At 48.9% G+C, this 18,593-nt stretch overlaps 1 protein-coding gene across 3 annotated transcripts in view; it reads left to right on the forward strand.

Annotated features, from left to right (window-relative positions):
- poe (E3 ubiquitin-protein ligase-like protein poe) overlaps positions 1 to 18,593 on the forward strand; it is a 590,397-nt gene that overhangs the window by 112,183 nt on the left and 459,621 nt on the right. For all 3 annotated transcript variants that reach the window (XM_055063706.1, XM_055063707.1, XM_055063708.1), the window contains 2 exons: positions 7,434 to 7,552; positions 8,397 to 8,489. In XM_055063706.1, the coding sequence (XP_054919681.1) occupies positions 7,434 to 7,552; positions 8,397 to 8,489 (212 nt within the window). The remainder of the gene's footprint in view (positions 1 to 7,433; positions 7,553 to 8,396; positions 8,490 to 18,593) is intronic.

Below are 18,593 nucleotides of genomic sequence, written 5' to 3' on the forward strand. Positions count from 1 at the left end.
GACATCAAAGGTAGTGCTGTCATTCTTGCCACATTTGTAAGAAACCTTCAGTCACTAGGCAGTATTAGGCCTGCATCCATAGACACCAGTTGTATAATGCATTGGAAGTACCATATTTACTCAAATCTAATTTGACCTCAAACGCAATATCCAGAAATCAGAAGCTGCAAAAATTTTCATGTGTGTAAGAGAATTGAAGTTAGAACAAAACTGAGATGCTGTATATTCTTACCTGTTCCATGGCAGTCAATAATGTTTTAGGGGATTGCGCATGACACAGTTAACGCTCACTTCATGATACAAGCTCACTCACCATTGTCATTAACATATTCAGGTGATTGCTAGTCACCTCATTGCTTGCACAATGAGCTGCCCTCAGTTCTCTGCATTGCTTTTGTAATGCAGCACTTTACAGAAGGTCATGAGGTCAGTTTAGCAGCCATGTTTTTCCACAAACCACTATCCTGTTCACCACGTATGTTTAACGAGGAGTGGTTGGTGGTACGGTACAGGCCAGGTTCAGCGGTTGTACGCTGTATCTCAGTCAGCCTTTTAGTGCAGTGACCGCCACAGCCCTCAACGGATTGGAAAGGTGGGACACGGGGCAAACAATTTAAATTTTTGCTCCCAAAAATGTGTTCTTTCCTGCAGCTTTGGTTTCTTAGACAATACAAAGCTGCCAGCAAAATTTCAGCCATGTCTGCGCAGTAATAAAGGGATGATTCATATTTTTAGATGGTGATGCCTCGGATAAAAAAATTCGCCCTTGACCACCATTTCGAGAGTGCATTCACAGCGCAAGGAAAATGCTTAGCATGAAATGGCTATCATCATTGTAAAGCTTGTTTTCCTTTTTTCTATAACCATCAAAGGTGCAATAGGATCTGTGTTGCAACTTCATGTGTTTTCAAAGTGCGCGCACCTATTATCGCCTCATCTGGCGATCCTTCAGAGTTCGGACTATCACTACTAACACATGCTCCTTCCTATCTTCCTACCACTCGGCTACTTATAAATACGCTCTACACCTTTGAATAAAGGTTCATTTTGTTCTACTGACTATGCTGATGCTTCACTGGTATGGCGTTACTGCGAGCACGCCATGGCTATCCTACAGTGGCGACGAGGATGGACATCGCCCGTGCAGTGAAAGTCGACACTGAACCGGAACCCACGCAGAACCGAGAAACCAAGGCCATCATGGCTCACCTACTTCCCGACTTCGAAGAAGGCAAAGATAAGTGGAAGCCGTACCTTATTAAAGTAGAAGCATACCTTGAAGCGAATGCGATTGAAGACTCGACTAAGAAAAGAGCATTGCTTGTTGCGTTAAATACGCATACGATCCAAGTGCTGGCAGGGAAGGTGGCTCCGCGCAAGCCAAATGCGTTGACGTATGAAGAAGTCGTCGAAGTTTTGAGTGAGCACTACAGTCTCAAGAGGCACCAAATCACCGAAAGCTACAAGTTCTTCAGTCGTTGTCAAGTGGAAGGCGAGCCTATTAATGAATTCCTGGTAGACATTTGCCGAATAGCTGACAGTTCCAATTTTGGCAGTGCTTTGTATCGCATGCTACGAGATCACATTGTTTGTGGTATATGGTCAGATGCCCTGCAGAAGCAGCTACTGGCAAAGAGGGAATTAACGTTACAAGACGCTGAAGCGATGGCCCTTGCAGCTGAGGCTGTGGATAGTGATGTAAAAGAGATGATCGGACCGGCAACAACACCCGCGTTAAAAGTACAGGCGTATCAGAAAGAAACTCTGGTGGATGAGAGGAGGGCTGCCGCACGTCAAGAATGCGCAAGGTGCGGTAGTACAAAACATAATGACGCATGTTGCCCCTGGTCTAACGCTCGCTGGTACTGCTGTGGACGACATGGTCACCTTGCAAGAAATGTCGAAGTCGCGGGGCTCGAGAACAAGGCACTGCAAGGACGGCACAAACTAACACCCTCTTGGGGACGGAAGCCTCAGCCGACGAGGAACACGAAGCCGCCCACATTTGTACTTTGGTATCACAACGAAAAAGCTGTCTGGAACCGCCGATCCGCTGAACGTTTGCTTGGTGCGGTGTGCAGCTGAGCATGGAAGTCGATACCGGGTAGGCCGTTTGTGTCATCCCACGTCAACTGTATTATAAGCACCGTGAGCAATGGCCGAAACTGAAACCGTCCAGTCTCAATTTATCCTGCTACATAGGACGTCTTCCAGTACTTGGGGAGCTTGCGCTCCAGGTTTCTCATAAAGAGGTGACAGTGGAGTGTGTGCTGACTAAGGGTGTCTACCAACCGGGAAAACCGGAAATTCTCAGGGATTTTTAGTAGTCTGAAAAAACTCGGGGGGGAAAACTCAGGGATTTTGGGCCTCTATCAGGGAAAATTAGCTTTAATTTTATTGAAAGGGTCGAAAGTCGCGGTAATGCTGGCTCGAGTAACAGACAGGAATCGTAACGAATCGTCTTTGACGCCCTGTCGTCGGCTGGAGGAGTTGCCAGTGTAGAGTCAACGACCGACTTTCCGGATTCCCGATAATTCGGACGGCTTCGCGGCACCACCACGTACCCCATAGAGTCAATGTATCAGAACGTCTGAAATTTCGGACCCAAGAATTCTTTGCCGTCCGATTTTCCAGACGTTCTGCGTGACCGCAGGTCGGAAACGGCATTAATCAAAGCCACCACCACTGCCATTTTGATTACCTCGCCGCCTCGAACCGGCGCTATCGCACGCAGATCCGCTGGAAGCCGTAGCCACCACTGCGGCAACGCTACGCCTAGCTGCTTCGACGTTCACTATTAAGCTTCTTGCCGTTTGGTGCCGTGTTTCTTCATTTCTCCGCTGTCAGCAATAATTTTGGCTTCGAAGCTCTGAAAGCACGGCACCTTCCATAATGCTGGTTCCTGAAAGTTAGTTTCGCCTCGGTACAGTTGTGTGACGCGGTGATGCGTTAGCAAAAGTATTGCGGTGAAGCTTAACAAGCGTAGAAAGGGGCAATTGTCACGGGACACAGTATGTATTCCTTAATTTTACACGCGTGCACCAGCCCTCTCCTGTCACACTAGGAGCACCGCTATGCCTAATAAATGTACTGACAGACATTCAGAGCTTTTTCAGACATGTCTGAGTCGATTTGAGCCCTTAAGAGCAGTAAAAGACATGCATTTATTTTTTCGGACTGCCTGATTTTTCGGAAGTTTTCGCGGCCCCTAGGGGGTCCGAAAAATTGGACGTTGACTGTAAACTGACCAAGACTATGCTTCAAATGGTTCGTAGTGCGAACGCGCGACAAAAGGAGAACGAGAACAGAAAGGACCGATGCATTGAGGAATGAACGGGGAATGAAGTATGCGAGTGCTTCTTTGAAGGAGCCTGAGCTCAAAAAACACTCTTGGCTGATGCCGAGATGCAGGTGTCCCTCATACAAACAGAAATAAAGTCTTTAAAGCAATGAAACACAACACTGAGGTGTCGTGCGCGGGCTGAGAGTATGTCAGGACAGTTGAGGTTGACTTACGAGCTGTTGAGAGAGACTCTCAATTGTGACAAAATTTGGGCCTCATACCACTGAGCTTGCTATCAGTTGGTATAAATAGCTCATATTCGAAAATATTTGCTTCTGTATGCATCTCCTTTTTATTTGTATTTGAGAATGTCTGACTCGATTCGCAATTTCTTTCAAAGACATTTTATTTGCTGTGCATTTTATTAACCCCTCCCTTCTATTCTTTTTTTGAATAACATAAACACTACTCCTTAGTATTCAAAGTGGATTAAGTCGGTTCTTTTCAAAAAAATGTTTCATATGCTTACTAAAGAGTGACAGCATCGGGCGATATGGTTCCAGCCCGTCTTGCCATAAAACATAGTTCTGCATCACTCAGGGAATTTCGCAAAGGCACTCGGGGAAAACCAGGAAAACTCAGGGAATTTGGAAATGTCAATTTGGTAGACACCCTGTGACTGTGTTAGACTGTGCGGGACCAAGCCTCTGCGGTCGCGATTTAATTGAGCAGCTGAACAGCGCAGGTGCTCCAGTGGTTAGTTTTGTAGAGGACTCGGCGGCAACAAATGAATCGAGCGAATCCAGCGTGAACAGCATATTCAATGACTACCACGATGTGTTCTCTGAGGAACTGGAGCTAATCAAGGGTCCTCCAGCCAGCCTGCACATGAAGGAAGGCGCCGTACCTAAGTTCTGTAAGGCCAGACCCATTCCATACGCGCTACGCGAGCGAGTGTCACTCGAACTAGTCCGTTTAGTTTCTCTGGGCGTGCTGTCGCCGGTGGCACACTCTGAATGGGCAACGCCCATAGTCGTAGTTCTTAAGAAAGACAGCGCAGTAAGAATCTGCGGTGATTTCAAGGCCACAGTAAATCCAGCGTGTGCAACTGAGCAATACCCAATGCCAATCATTGAGGATATGTTTGCCTGATTACACGATGGGGTCTATTTCAGCACTCTGGATTTACGGGATGCATACAATCAAGTGGTGCTAGACGATAACGCGAAGAAAGTTTGCGTCATTAATAGGCCAAAAGGGCTATTTTGCTACAGTCGACTTCCTTTCGGTATAGCCTCTGCGCCCGTGATATTCCAAAGAAACATGGATGAGGTATTGGCTTGCCTTCCAGGAGCACAGGCTTATCTTGACGATGTGCTCATTTCCGGAAAAGCGAGTGACGGTGGTGAAAGGCTGAAAAACGTCTTAGAGCACTTCCGAGAGCGCGGTGTAAAGCTAAGGTTCGATAAATGCAACTTGCGCAGCCCAGCAGTAACTTATCTAGGCCACCAGATCGATCGTGATGGGCTTCATCCGACAGAGAAAAAACCTTGACGCTATCGTGCAGGCACCGAGCCCCTGTAATGTCAGCGAGCTACGTTCATTTTTGGGTATGATTACTTTTTACGCTAGGTTTCTGCCGAACATGTCAACCACACTTGGTCCATTGTATCAACTGCTTGAAAAGAATGCACGTTGGCAATAGAAACAGCCTCAAGAGCTCGCGTTTGATTTAAAACAGCCAAGGTTTTAGTTCATTTCGACCCTTCGAAGGAACTTAAACTTGAATGTGACGCGTCTCCGTACGCTGTGGGAGCTGTCTTGTTTCACACGACCGGTAACGTTCAAAGGCCCATCGGTTTCTGCTCACGAACATTAACGCAAGCGGAGCGCAACTATTTGCAGCTCGAGCGAGAGGTACTGGTATTCGGCGTCACGAAATTTCGTGACTACCTTCTAGGTCGGGAATTTACCTTGGTGACTGACCACCAGCCATTGTTGGGCCTGTTGAGATCGGACAAGCAGACGCCCACAATGGCCGCCGCACTGATACAACATTGGGCACTCCACCTGGGGACCAACCGCTACCAGCTACAGTACGCACCAGGACGACAGATGCTGAATGCTGACGCCCTGAGCCGAGTTCCGCAGAGATCTCCGGAATCTGACGACGACGGTGAGCCGCCCGAATATGTGCTGTCGCTAAACCAACTGAACAATGGCGCCATAACGCGTGAGCTGAAGGCATTAACGGCTTTTGACCCTGTCCTGGTCGAGGTCAAACGGTACATATTACTACATATTACATGGGTGGCCCAGAAATGCAAACGGAATAGCCCGGGCCGTACTGCCGTTTTTTGACCGTATGCTCGAACTATCCGTAGCACATGAACTGGTGTACTGGGGTAATAGGGTCATAATACCGACCGAAGCTAGGGAGCGAGTGCTGCATCTTCTACATGAAACGCACCAGGGTTCACCGGCAATGAAATCTGTTGCACCTTCTTTGTTCTGGTGGCCAGGCCTCGACAAAAATATTGAAGACGTGTCTGCACAGTGCCAGAACTGTGTACAAAATCTGCCAATGCCAACTGCAGCTCCCGTCATTAACTGGCCTGAAACAGGCGAAAGGTGGTCCCGTATTCACATTGACTACGCGGGTCCGATCTGCGGAAAAATGATATTCGTAGTAGTCGACACACACACCAAATGGCTCGAAGCAATACCTTTGTCGCATGCCTCAACACAGACTACCATTAACTCTCTGCGTGGCATTTTCAGCAGGTTTGTAATGCCGCGCACGATAATTTCTGACAACGGGACCCCGTTTGCCAGTCGACTTCGCGTTGTTCTTGGCAAACAACAACATTGTGCACCTTCGATGTGCTCCATACCATCCCCAGTCTAATGGTGCGGCGGAAAGGGCAGTGCGAACTATAAAAGATGGCCTTCGAAAAATGACGAAAGGAAAACTGGAAGAGAACCTAGTCCGGTTGCTTTTTAACTACCGAAGGACTCCGCGATAATCGGGTAAATCCGCAGCAGAGCTACTTTTGGGCTATCAAATGCGCTCACGCTTGGACACATGCTTTCCTCCAGCACTTCCAGGACTGAAAGAGTACCAAGATGACTGGCTGCCGCTACCTGGAAGTGATGTGTATGCCCGCAATTACGGTGTGGAGAGCAAGTGGACGCCCGGTCATGTGAAGGCGACGTCGGGAGCGAGAATGGTGACTGTGGAAACATCAGACGGAGTCGTCCAGCCAGGTCCGCCCAGACCAGGTCCGCCCGTGACAAGAAGCACCAGGGGATAAACCGACAGTAGCTACAACCACCACACATCGCAGTGAGCCGGACCAAGCAACACAACTACAGCATCCAGAAACGGTGAACCCGGATGAAGGCATAACTGCTCGGAACATTCCAAATGGCACCCGTTTTCCAGATTTTGCGACACCAGATATTCCAGTGGCCCCATTGCATACAGGTGTCGCCCAACAAACTCTGAGATGCTCAACGAGAGAACGCAAGCCAGTGCAACGCTTTCATTTCTGAGGAGGAAGGAATGTTGCAACTTCATGTGTTTTCGAAGTGCGCGCACCTGTTATCGCCTCATCTGGCGATCCTTCAGAGTTCGGACTATCACTACTAACACGTGCTCTTTCCTATCTTCCTACCACTCAGCTACTTATAAGTACGCTCTACACCTTTGAATAAAGGTTTATTTTGTTCTACTGACTATGCTGATGCTTCACTGGTATGGCGTTACTGCGAGCACGCCATGGCTATGCTACAATCTGTGCAAAGGCTGATGAATAATTTCAAAAGTAACCAGTTTTTATTAAAATCAAGCCGACGGTCCAAAAGTCCACTTTCGTGGGCTGTGTCCCCACTTGAAGGCAGTGAGAATGCTTATGCTTAGTTGAATCCTTGAACTGCAACCTCAATTCTAAGCAGAGCCCCCTGTGAGTTCTCACTCAGTCTTCTTGGAAAAATAAAAAAAAAATCGGCTTAAGTTTGATTAAATATGGTACTTGGAAGCAAGTCTCCACACATTAGAGTAATTGAGTAAGGCTTTGTACTATGACATCTACATGTTTGACCAAAAAGTATAACAAATCCCAACTGTAATATGTGTTGCATTGTGCAGGCACAATTGGTCTTTTGTTTGGAGCGTCTCTGGGCCAACTGTATGAGGACTTCTCAAGAGCACTGGCCAGGTTCATCCACAATGTATTGGCCACTGGTTTGTTGGATGATATCTACCAGGTAAACTGTAAAGTTTGTTGCTGGGTTTTACATAAATAATACTGTAAGTAAGCTTTTTCCTATGTGCAAATTGCTGGCAAGATAGCATAGCATGGCACTTGAGAAATTGAGCAACCCAGGCCTTGTACAATACAAGCAATGAAGGAAGAACAGTATGTCAGAATTTGCACTTTGCCATGAGTCCAGTTGGAGCATAAGCACCCTTTAGTGGCTTCTATCATTGACTCAAGTAGGCCAGTATAGAATTTGACATGTTCTCGATATGTGCCTGTCTCAATTCTAGTTTGAACTGGCCATCATTTCAAATAAAGCCAATTCTGGTAAGCTGTACCCATGAATAAACTGAACAATTTTTTAAGACTTCTGGGGTATGATCAGAGATCGTTGTTAGAAATGCACGTTCAGTTTCGCCTCACTCAATTGGCCTAGGCCGTGCCGACGTCGTCAGCCGCGCCCGTTGGCGTGGCTTAGGCCAATCGCATGAGGCGAAACTGAACGCAAACTGAACACACGTTTCGAACAACAATCTCCGATCGCACCCCTGTTTAGCTTCTCATAGATGCAATTCATTGCAATATACAAGGCATAAAGCAAGAACTAATTTATAAGGTCCCGTGTTCATTTTAAACAGTCTATTGTATTTTTCTCTGACATCTTGAAAGAAAGTCTAGGCAAAGTAACTACAAATCATTGATACTGTAAGTATTGAAAAATTTAATATTTAACAAATAACTTCATGTGTTTTATACCTAACGTGAAATTTGGCATGTTTAATAGCTTTTTGCTTCATCATAATGGCTTGCTTGTGTTTGCTTAAATAAATTTTCTTTTTTTCTGTACATAGGATGGCTTGTTGACTCATCTAAATATCAACCCGTGGATTCAGAAAGAATGGCCATTGCAGATCTACTGGCGTACATTGTCAGTGCTGGCACAGGCAAGTATTGGTGTGCTATGCTTAAACTCTGCCTAGAGAGTGGAAGGAAAATTGGGCTGTTCAAGTATGATAGGCATATCTAATGTAGCTCCACTATAATGGGCACTACCATATTTACTCAATTCTAATGTGCCTTCGGTTGTAATGCACACCCATTTTACGTCACAAAAAAAAAAGTCCTTTATAGTACCGCGCACCTCATGCTTTCAAGCAGAAATAAAACTCTCTCATTTAGAAAAACACATTTACTCGCAATGCACTAAAGTTGCAATGAATAAAAAAGCTGTACTTTCGCCCGAAAGGCAAAGCATCGATTGTGATAGCAAATTAGTAGACAGCGATACGAAGTAAGGATAGTAGTTTTATCAGCCGTGTAAACTTGTGAACATTCACTTACGAAATTAACCATGTCGTCACTCGTGCACAAGCATGCATGAACACGTCTCACTCGATGACCACGGTAACTTGCTATCAAAACAGGGGAGTGAGGAAGTGCGGCAGCAGGAGTGAGGGAATTGACCTCCGTGCTGCCTCTCGCTTCAATGACTAAACAACGAGAACGCAGTGCAGCACGGCTAGATGGGTGGACTCTGTCCCCATCGCAAATCGCTTTCAAGATAGGGCCCGTGCAGCCGTGCCATACGCAGCAGCTGCTGGAGTAAAATGTCTCTCCTGTTTGCACCAGTCCCACATGCAAGTTTTGGGAACTCCGAACACCCATGATGCAGCCCGATTTCCATTGGTCTCCGCACACATGATCACTTTCCTTTTAAGTGCAGCATCATGATGAACTCGGTGTGTCTTCGCAGTCAGCACTTACATGCTGATAGAGCAACTGTAGAAAACTGGAAGACAGACAGTGGACTAAGCACAGATATACAGCACATGGAGGAAGCTACGGCAGTTAGGCTCGAAACACATACAAGGCGGTCATCTTGAAATGTCGATGACAATATGGTAATGCAGATTTAGGGTTGTACTTGATTCTAACGCTCATGCAATTTTTGGACCCGCTTTATCGGGAAAAAAAGTGTGCAAGATTCGAGTAAATGCGCTAAATAAAATTTTTGTTTTTGAAAGCTGCATCAAATAGCTTCGCTTTGTCTTCAATTAAAAAAATTTTGATATATACAGGAGAACCTGCGTATATAGAATTATTGTCTATATCAGAACAGTTGTAACATCCCCTTGGAAATCCCATGCATAAGTATAGTGCTGTACTGCACGTGTATCGTGTGTATAACGAAATTCTTGATATAATGAAGTATTTAACTTTTTATAACCTCTTGTCCATAGAACACCATGTATTTAGAACCTCAGTATAATGAAGTGTTTATATAAACGCACCTCTCAAATCGTGTGTTGCGCGATGAGAGCGACGAAGTGGAGTCTCATCATGTTCCTTATAAAGTACAAGTGCGATAAGATCCTATCATACCCCGCACTCTGTGTACTTTAGGTGCGAGTGAAAGTGTGGGAGGGTGAGACAAGAAAAATGGTGACTTCACGAGTGCAGTCTTCCCGCGCGAGCAGAGGGAAATAGGGGAGCGGGTTCGTGATAATGTGATCAAGCGCGTGCGGAGGGGGGAGCAGAGAGGGCGGGGAATAAGTTGCCGCGAGTTTCGATTTCTGGCACACATCTCGGCCATGGCTGCGCATGGCTGTAAGTGTGGCTGAGCGCATACGAAGCTTCATACCTTGCTTTAGAGGTAATCTGCTGCATGTGCAAAAAGTGGGTGTGCCGAGACGGCATGGCACCATGTAAGCTGGCTTACCGTGCGTTTAGTATTGGAAGTTGCGTAATCTCGAGTTACGGTGACGCATTAGAGTTCGCTCCATTCGCTCCCTGCTACTGGCGCTTTTCCCGATAGCGTCGTCCCAAGTGGTGGGGGCGAAAAGCTTTCTTTTTTTTTTTTTTTCTGCAATGAAGAGGTGTGTGGACCCCCCTAGTGGGAACCCATATACTAGGTGGTGTCCCTAGTCCGGGTCCCCATTATTCGAATTCCTGGCTCTCCGGACCAAGGCCCTTTGGGCTTGAAGATCTGAGCAACCAAGCAGGGCCGCCTCCCAGTCCTCTCGTGTAAGGTTGGGATTGGGGGTTAAGGCTGAATTTCACTGGCAGGCCTATACCACATGGTAGGTATCTGCTGCCATGCCACAGTGCTGGCACCTGCCGGTAACAATAGGGTCAAAGTGTTTCATAATAGCCGGGCATAGCATCGTGTTTGTGAAAAGTCTCAGGAGCACACATTGTTTGCCCTCCCAAGCTTTAGCGGGCATAGGGTATCGATGATGACTATTTTTATAGTAGTCTAGAATTTCTCTAAATGGTGGTGAGGAGTTGGCCCTCATCCTGGTCCACGGAGTCTGTGGGAGGTACCCAGGAGATGCGGGCTTGGGCAGCCGCATTCATGGCCTCATTACCCCCTAGACCCTGGTGACCAGGGGTCCAGACAATGTTTTGTCGGACAATCTGATTTCTTTATGCTCCAGCACAATATTGTTGCAGGAAGAAAGCAGGCCCAGGAGTGTAAAATAATGTATATTTACAACTGAGGTTAATGGCGTTCAGGCAACTGCCAGACTTCGTCTTCCTCTCGTCCAATCCAACTTCTTCCTTCCCTTCACCGTAACATCACCCTCCCGGCGGAGTAGCTCCGTCCCGGTGCAAGTTATAGAGCCTCACTTAATGGGGGGACATAGGGCTTCAGCCTGGTGACGTGAACAACATCGCTGGTGACGTTGGGAGGCACTGAAGGCTGACCGACTGGGGCGATCCCATATGTCACGTCGGACAGTTGGCGTAAGATCTGGTACGGACCAGAATAACGGGAAAGTAGTTTTTCCGACAAGCTGACGTGACACGAAGGCGTCCAGAGAAGGACAAGGGAACCGGGTGAAAAATGGGAGTCTCGGTGCCGAAGGTCGTAGCATCGCTTTTGAGAAGCTTGCGAGACTATGAGGCGATGACGGGCGACTTCTCGGGCCTGAGCAGCTAAGTCAATAGCATCGCGAGCATAACCAGTGCTGAGTGATTGTACTGCGGAAGGTAGCAACGTGGGGTCGCGGCCATACAACAGGTAAAATGGTGAAAATCCGGCAGTGTCATGACGGGACGAGTTGTATGCGAAAGTGATGTATGGTAAAGCGACGTCCCAGTCGCGGTGATCATCGGAAACATACATGGCCAGCATTTCAGTTAGCGTGCGGTTGAGTCGCTCGGTGACCCCGTTCGTTTGAGGGTGGTACGCGGTAGCGATTTGGTGTTCTGTAGAACAGGAGCGGAGCAGATCGTCGACGACCTTCGATAGAAAGTAGCGGCCGCAATCCATCAGCAACTGGTGAGGGGCGCCGTGGTGTAGGATGACGTCGTATAGTAAGAAGTCGGCGACATCTGTAGCGCAGCTGGTTGGTAGCGTTCGTGCGATGGCATATCTCGTGGCATAATCGGTTGCTACAGCAATCCATTTGTTTCCTTTGATGGAAATTGGAAAGAGGCCAAGGAGATCTAGGCCCACACGGAAGAAGGGCTCTGTAGGGATATCAATTGGTTGCAGCTAACCAGCGGGAGGCATAGCAGGCGTCTTCCGGCGCTGACACAGGTCGCAAGAAGCGACATAACGGCGCACAGAGCGATCAATGCCGAGCCAGAAGAAGCGTCGCTGCAGGCGGTCGTATGTACGAGTGATGCCCAGATGTCCAGCAGTAGGAGCGTCGTGAAGTTGCTGGAGCATGGCTAGTCGAAGGTGCTTGGGAACGACTAGGAGGAGCTCCGGGCCGTCAGGACAAACGCTACGACGGTATAAAGTTCCATCGCGTAAGGTGAACATCCGGAGGGACGGGTCATTGGGCGAGGAGCTTAGGCGTTCCATAAGTGTTCGAAGAACAGGATCTTTGCGCTGCTCGTCGCCAATATGGAGGAAGCCGCAGAGGGATAGAACACTGATGTCCAAGTCTGCATCGGTATCGTCCGGTTGATCCACGGGATTGCGGGACAGGCAGTCAGCGTCTTTATGCAGGCGCCCTGACTTATACATAATAGAAAATGTATGTTCTTGTAGACGCAAGGCCCAACGTGCAAGTCGTCCAGTTGGGTCCTTCAAAGAGGAGAGCCAGCAGAGGGCATGATGATCAGTTACGACGCAGAAGCTCCGACCGAAAAGGTACGGCCGAAATTTCGCGACCGCCCATACGAGCGCAAGACATTCTCTCTCAGTAATGGAGTAATTTCGCTCGGGCGTGGAAAGAAGGCGGCTGGCGTAAGCGATGACACGGTCTTGGCCCTGTTGACGCTGAGCGAGGACAGCGCCGATGCCATGACCACTCGCGTCAGTTCGTACTTCAGTGGGCGCAGAAGGGTCAAAGTGTGACAGAATTGGGGAAGTTGTAAGCTGCTCAATCAGGGTAGAGAACGCTTTCTCCTGCAGTGGTCCCCAAGAGAAAGAGAAGTCTTTCTTAAGAAGGTCAGTGAGAGGGTGAGCTATGTCGGCAAAATTTTCCACAAATCGCCGGAAATAAGAGCATAAGCCCAGAAAACTACGCACATCGTTTGTTGAACAAGGTACAGGAAAATTTCGCACGGCGTGAACTTTCTGTGGATCAGGTTGGATTCCGGCGGCGTTTACGAGATGGCCGAGCATGTTAATTTCACGGCGACTGAAATGGCACTTGGAGGAGTTTAGCTGAAGGCCAGCCCTGCGAAACACGGAGAGTATGGTTTTGAGGCGTCGCAGGTGGCTCTCAAAGTTTGGCGAAAACGCAATCACATTGTCGAACTAACAGAGGCATGTAGACCACTTCAAGCCGCGCAAGAGAGAGTCCATCATGCGCTCGATTGTAGCTGGCGCATTGCATAATCCAAAGGGCGTGACTTTAAATTGGTACAGACCGTCCGGTGTGACGAAGGCTGTTTTCTCGCGGTCCATCTCATCGACGCTAATCTGCCAATAGCCGGAGCGGAGGTCAATTGATGAAAAGTATTGGGATCCGTGAAGGCAGTCAAGAGCGTCATCAATGCGAGGCAGGAGATAAACATCCTTCTTTGTTATCCTGTTGAGGTGACGGTAGTCAACGCAGAAGCGCCACGAGTTGTCTTTCTTCTTTACTAAGACAACTGATGATGCCGACGGGCTACTTGAAGGTTCAATGATGTCCTTGTCCATCATCCTGTCTACCTCTTTTTGTATGATGGCCCTTTCTGTTGCGGAGACACAATATGGCCGCCTATGAATGGGGCTGGCGTCACCGGTGTTGATGCGATGCGTGACAACAGATGTCTGGCCAAGTGGACGGTCGTCCAAATCAAAGATGTCTCGATAAGATGACAGGAGGTGACGAAGAGCTGCTGTTTGCTCGGAAGGAAGGTCAGGGGCGATCATCTTAGAAACATCGTCCGTAGGCGTCGAGTACGGAGGAGGGGGTGACAAAGGTCTGTTGGTACTGAAGAAGGATTCAGAGGTCAAAGAAGAAACCTCAAATTCTTCCAAAGGAGTGATATGCGCTATGGCGATACCATGTGGCAGCACATGCGACGAAAATCCAAAATTGAGGATGGGCATGCGAGTGCAGTTTTCGCGGATCCGGACTAAGGTGCTCGGCAGGGCAATATTGCGCGACAAAACCACGTCAATAAGTGGCGACACGACGTACTCGCCATCAGGTACGGGAGGACAGGGCGTCAGGAGTACATTTGCAGCCACTTGTGGAGACAGCCTTGCAAACTCAGCAGAACATAAGCGGTGTGAAGCACAAGTTGTTGCGTCGGCAGGAAGCGGCAGATCCAACTGTACAACACCTGCGGAGCAGTCAATTTGGGCAGAGTGTTTCGAAAGGAAGTCGAGGCCAAGAATTAGGTCGTGCGGACAGTGTTGAAGGACGATAAATAGAACAACGGTATAATGGCCCCCAATGGTCACACATGCTGTGCACATTCCAAGGACAGGTGAAGTACTCCTATCGGCTACTCGCACAGTGCCCAGCACGGCGGGTGTCGGAACCTTCTTGAGCCTTCGGCGGAGAGCAGCGCTCATAACTGAAAGCTGCGCTCCTGTATCAACAAGAGATCTAACAGGAACGCCGTCAACTTCAATGTCCAGTAGGTTTCCACATGTAGGCAGGGTCAACAGAGGATTTGTGGGCCGGGTCGTAGTTGCAGTTTCACCTCCGGGAGCTGCACCGCCTAGTTTCCCGAAGCGAAGCGACCGGTTGCAGAAGGGGACGAAGAGCGGTGAACGAGAGGCGAACGAGACCTACGACCTTGCGGAGACGGGGAGCGGCTAGATCTTGGTGGAGCACTGTCGCCGTTGATGTTCCTAGTCGGCGTATAGGGCGTGAAAGTGCGATTGTCTGGTACTTGGTGGTAGTGACTCAAAGACTACCACCGAGGAGGCGACGACCAGTGGTTGCGGCAATGACGGGCGATGTGTCCAATACCGGAACAATTAAAGTAGATGGATTTATCATCCGCTGTGCGCCAGTCAGCTGGGTTGCGACGGGGTGGCAGAAAGCTTTGCGTCTGGGAGCGAGCGGCCGGAGAAATCTGGTAGGTGTTTGTATGGCAGACCGAGCAGAGAGATGGAATGCCCAAACTTGCTATTTCCTCCCGAACGACCACTTGTATAAGGGAGATAGCGGACACGCTTTCCCAACAGTTGGGACGAACTGGAGCCGGAGCCATGGCCTCAAGCTCACGGCGAACGATGCACGTGATATCTTCCGGTCCTGCGGGCTGAACGAACCGCGGTGGGTCTTCGCAAGAAGATGTCGCGGTGGTATTGGGCAATCGGTCGAAAGTTTGAGCGACGCGGCGGCCCTTCGCTTGTTCGAAGCGCCGGCACTCCTTTACAATTGCATCCACAGTGGCACAATCCTTACACATCAGGAGATTGAAGGCATCGTCTTCACCTTTCAGTATGTGACCAATCTTGTCTGCCTCGGTCATGTTGTCATCAGTCTTGCGACAGAGGGCCAGCACATCCTGTATGTACATGACATAAGATTCTGTGGACGTCTGAGCACGGCACGCAAGTTCTTTTTTTGCTGCCAGCTGACAACCGACAGGTCTGCCAAACAGGTCTCGCATTTTTTCTTTGTAGACATCCCAGCTCGTTAGGTCAGCTTCGTGTGTGTCGTACCATTGCTTCGCAGTTCCTCTTAGATAAAATATCACGTTTGCTAGCATCATTGTTGGATCCCACCTGTTGTTGTCGCACACTCGCTCGTACATCGTAAGCCAGTCCTCGACGTCGTCGTTGTCCATGCCACGATATGTCCCTGGGTCCTGCGGATGAGTGAGGATGACCGTTGGCACGGGCTGCTGAGGCGTTGTCGCTTGTGTCGGATGATTTGCCATTGTGGCGGCAGGTAGATGACGTCCGCTGCGAAGTTCCGTGATTGTACCCTGCACCTTCCACCAAAATGTTGCAGCAAGAAAGCAGGCCCAGGAGTGTAAAATAATGTATATTTACAACTGAGGTTAATGGCGTTCAGGCAACTGCCAGACTTCGTCTTCCTCTCGTCCAATCCAACTTCTTCCTTCCCTTCACCGTAACAATATTCTTTCTGTCAGAGGTGTGATCCATCTGGCCGCTTAGTTACGGCACGTCCCTCTCGAATCCACAATCATATGTTTGGAAGAAGGATTGGAAGCAGCCAGGGCAGTGGCCACTTCCTCTGCCTGTGTTGGGCCAGGAGCTCTGAAGGTGAGCCCATCCACCTGTCGTTGTTGGTGAACTACTGCAGCCGTGCACCACACCCTGCGGTTTGGGCCAGCAATGCCAATGTAGTACAGCCAAACCCACTTATAACGATACCGGTTTTAACAATATATCAGTTATAACAATGAGAAGCTGCTGCACCATCAACTTTTGTATGTTTTCCATGGTGAAACAGCCCGCTTACTACAATGCCCCGATGCCGCATTATCGGTTATAACGATGAAGTTTGGCTGCTGGGTGTCAGAGCTGAAAGATAGTGAAATGCGAAATCCTTGAAAAGAAAACGAGAAATTCAAGCCATTGCACGATGGGCCGCTGCTCCAACAGCCACCACACGCTCATTTTCTAGCCATCTCTGCGCGCCTCTCTCCCGTCGCCCTTCCCCCCTTCCGAACATGAATGGGTCGCGCGCACAGCTCGGCTGCGCCTACAGCTCTGCAACGCCCCACCCTCCGAAACACGAATGGACCGTGTCATCTGCGCTGCTCGCAGGTTGCTCGCTGGCTCCTCATTCAGCTCAGTTCTGCAAACAGCTTAATCGCTCATGCTAGTCTTCGTTGTTTGTATCGAAAATGTTCCTGGCCATGCAGTTTCTCGCCGCCGAAATGGAAGATGGCTGATCCGCCCGCTGATCATCGGCAATGCACGACGTTGCCGGTGAAAAGAAGGCACACGGCTGTAGATTTGGAAACTATGTGCTTCTAGCCGATCAGGCAATCGTCGCGGCCATGCTTGCATTAGATAGCGACGGCAGCGATGACGCGGTAGGGCAGGCTGCCCGATGAGGTGATCGTCGCGAACGTGCTTGCATTTGATAGCGACGGCAGCGATGACGCGGTAGGGTTAAATTAAATTATGGGGTTTTACGTGCCAAAACCGCTTTCTGATTATGAGGCTCGCCGTAGTGGAGGACTCCGGAAATTTCGACCACCTGGGGTTCTTTAACGTGCACCTAAATCTAAGTACACGGGTGTTTTCGCATTTCGCCCCCATCGAAATGTGGCCGCCGTGGCCGGGATTCGATCCCGCAACCTCGTGCTCAGCAGCCTAACACCATAGCCACTGAGCAACCACGGCGGGTCGCGGTATGGTAGACTGCCTCAACGTTATCCTCACAGGAGGCCCGGCAGATGATTCTGTCCCTCCGGGGCTTCGTTCTCGCAAGGAACCTTCCACTGCACTACATGGAGCACCTGGATGCCTTGGAGAAGGATGTTGGCAAGCTTTACGTAAAGCATGCAAGGCTGACGGTCTTAGGGTTTTTCATGAAAGCCAGTGAGAAGTACGTGGCAAGATGCTTGTGGCGATCTCGCCTCAGTGTTTCTCCTGGATTTCTCAAGCTGACAGGCTGCCGCAGCAGCCTTCTTGCCATTTAAAGAAGCCTCTTTTGGGGCCACCAATGTGATGCTTCGGCGGTGCTTGCGTATCACTTATCACCCGTGACCAGATGTTATAGCAGTGCCATTCTTTAACGCCAACAACCACGGCTTGTTACTCACGATCGGAGCGCCCGGGAAGCAGTTAGAGCGAACACAATAAGCAGCCGGATGAAGTAATTGTGGTGGGGAGAGGCACTGGCCACCCTGCCATTATAGTTTTCTCACAACAGCTCTGTCATCCCCTTATTTTGATTTTTTCATGCAACCCGGTTATAAAAATTATTAGTTATAACAATGGAATTTTCGTGGCACCTGAATATTATTATAAGTGGGTTTGACTGTATGCACCGTCTTGTCTTCCATAATTGCACTCGAGGGCACGCGTCCGCGCTGGTAGTCGGCCCCATGTTCTTCTTTATCCATTTTCATTGGGAGAGGGGGAACTAATGTGGTGCGGCGCCATAGTTCAGGTACCTGCACTCTTTCCTGTGTATGTACGTCATGTTGTATATGTAGCCTGTCAAGCAGTGCCTGACCACAGCATGTTTGGGCTAGTCGTGTGTACTGATTTGTAAGGTGAGCTTCCTTGAGTTCCTGGTACTTGTTGACTACCCCTAGTGCCGTAAGGGAGTGTTCGAGGTGGCTATTGGAAGGTCAAGTGTTTGCTTTATCAGTTTTCATATTGTGACATCTATCTTGTCATTTTCATGTTTGCACAAGTGAAGGTAGGGCACCGAGTAGAGTATTCTACTAATGACGAAAGCATGTGCAAATCGTAAGGCATCTTTGCTCCGTAAGCCCCCCTTCTTGTTGGAGACGCGGCGCACCAAACGGCCCACCTGGTCTCCAATCTTGCGTAGTTTGTCCAGTGTTGTGTCCACTCACAATTGCTGATGGATGTATAATCCTAGAATTCGTATCTCCAGTGCCTCTTTGATATGTCCAGCAGATAGGGATAAGGAGATCTTTGTGTTATCTTTAGGCAATGTCCTAATGTGGACGAACTCTGA

The sequence above is a fragment of the Dermacentor andersoni genome, chromosome 1, assembly GCF_023375885.2.
Source record: "Dermacentor andersoni chromosome 1, qqDerAnde1_hic_scaffold, whole genome shotgun sequence".
NCBI classification, from domain to species: domain Eukaryota; kingdom Metazoa; phylum Arthropoda; class Arachnida; order Ixodida; family Ixodidae; genus Dermacentor; species Dermacentor andersoni.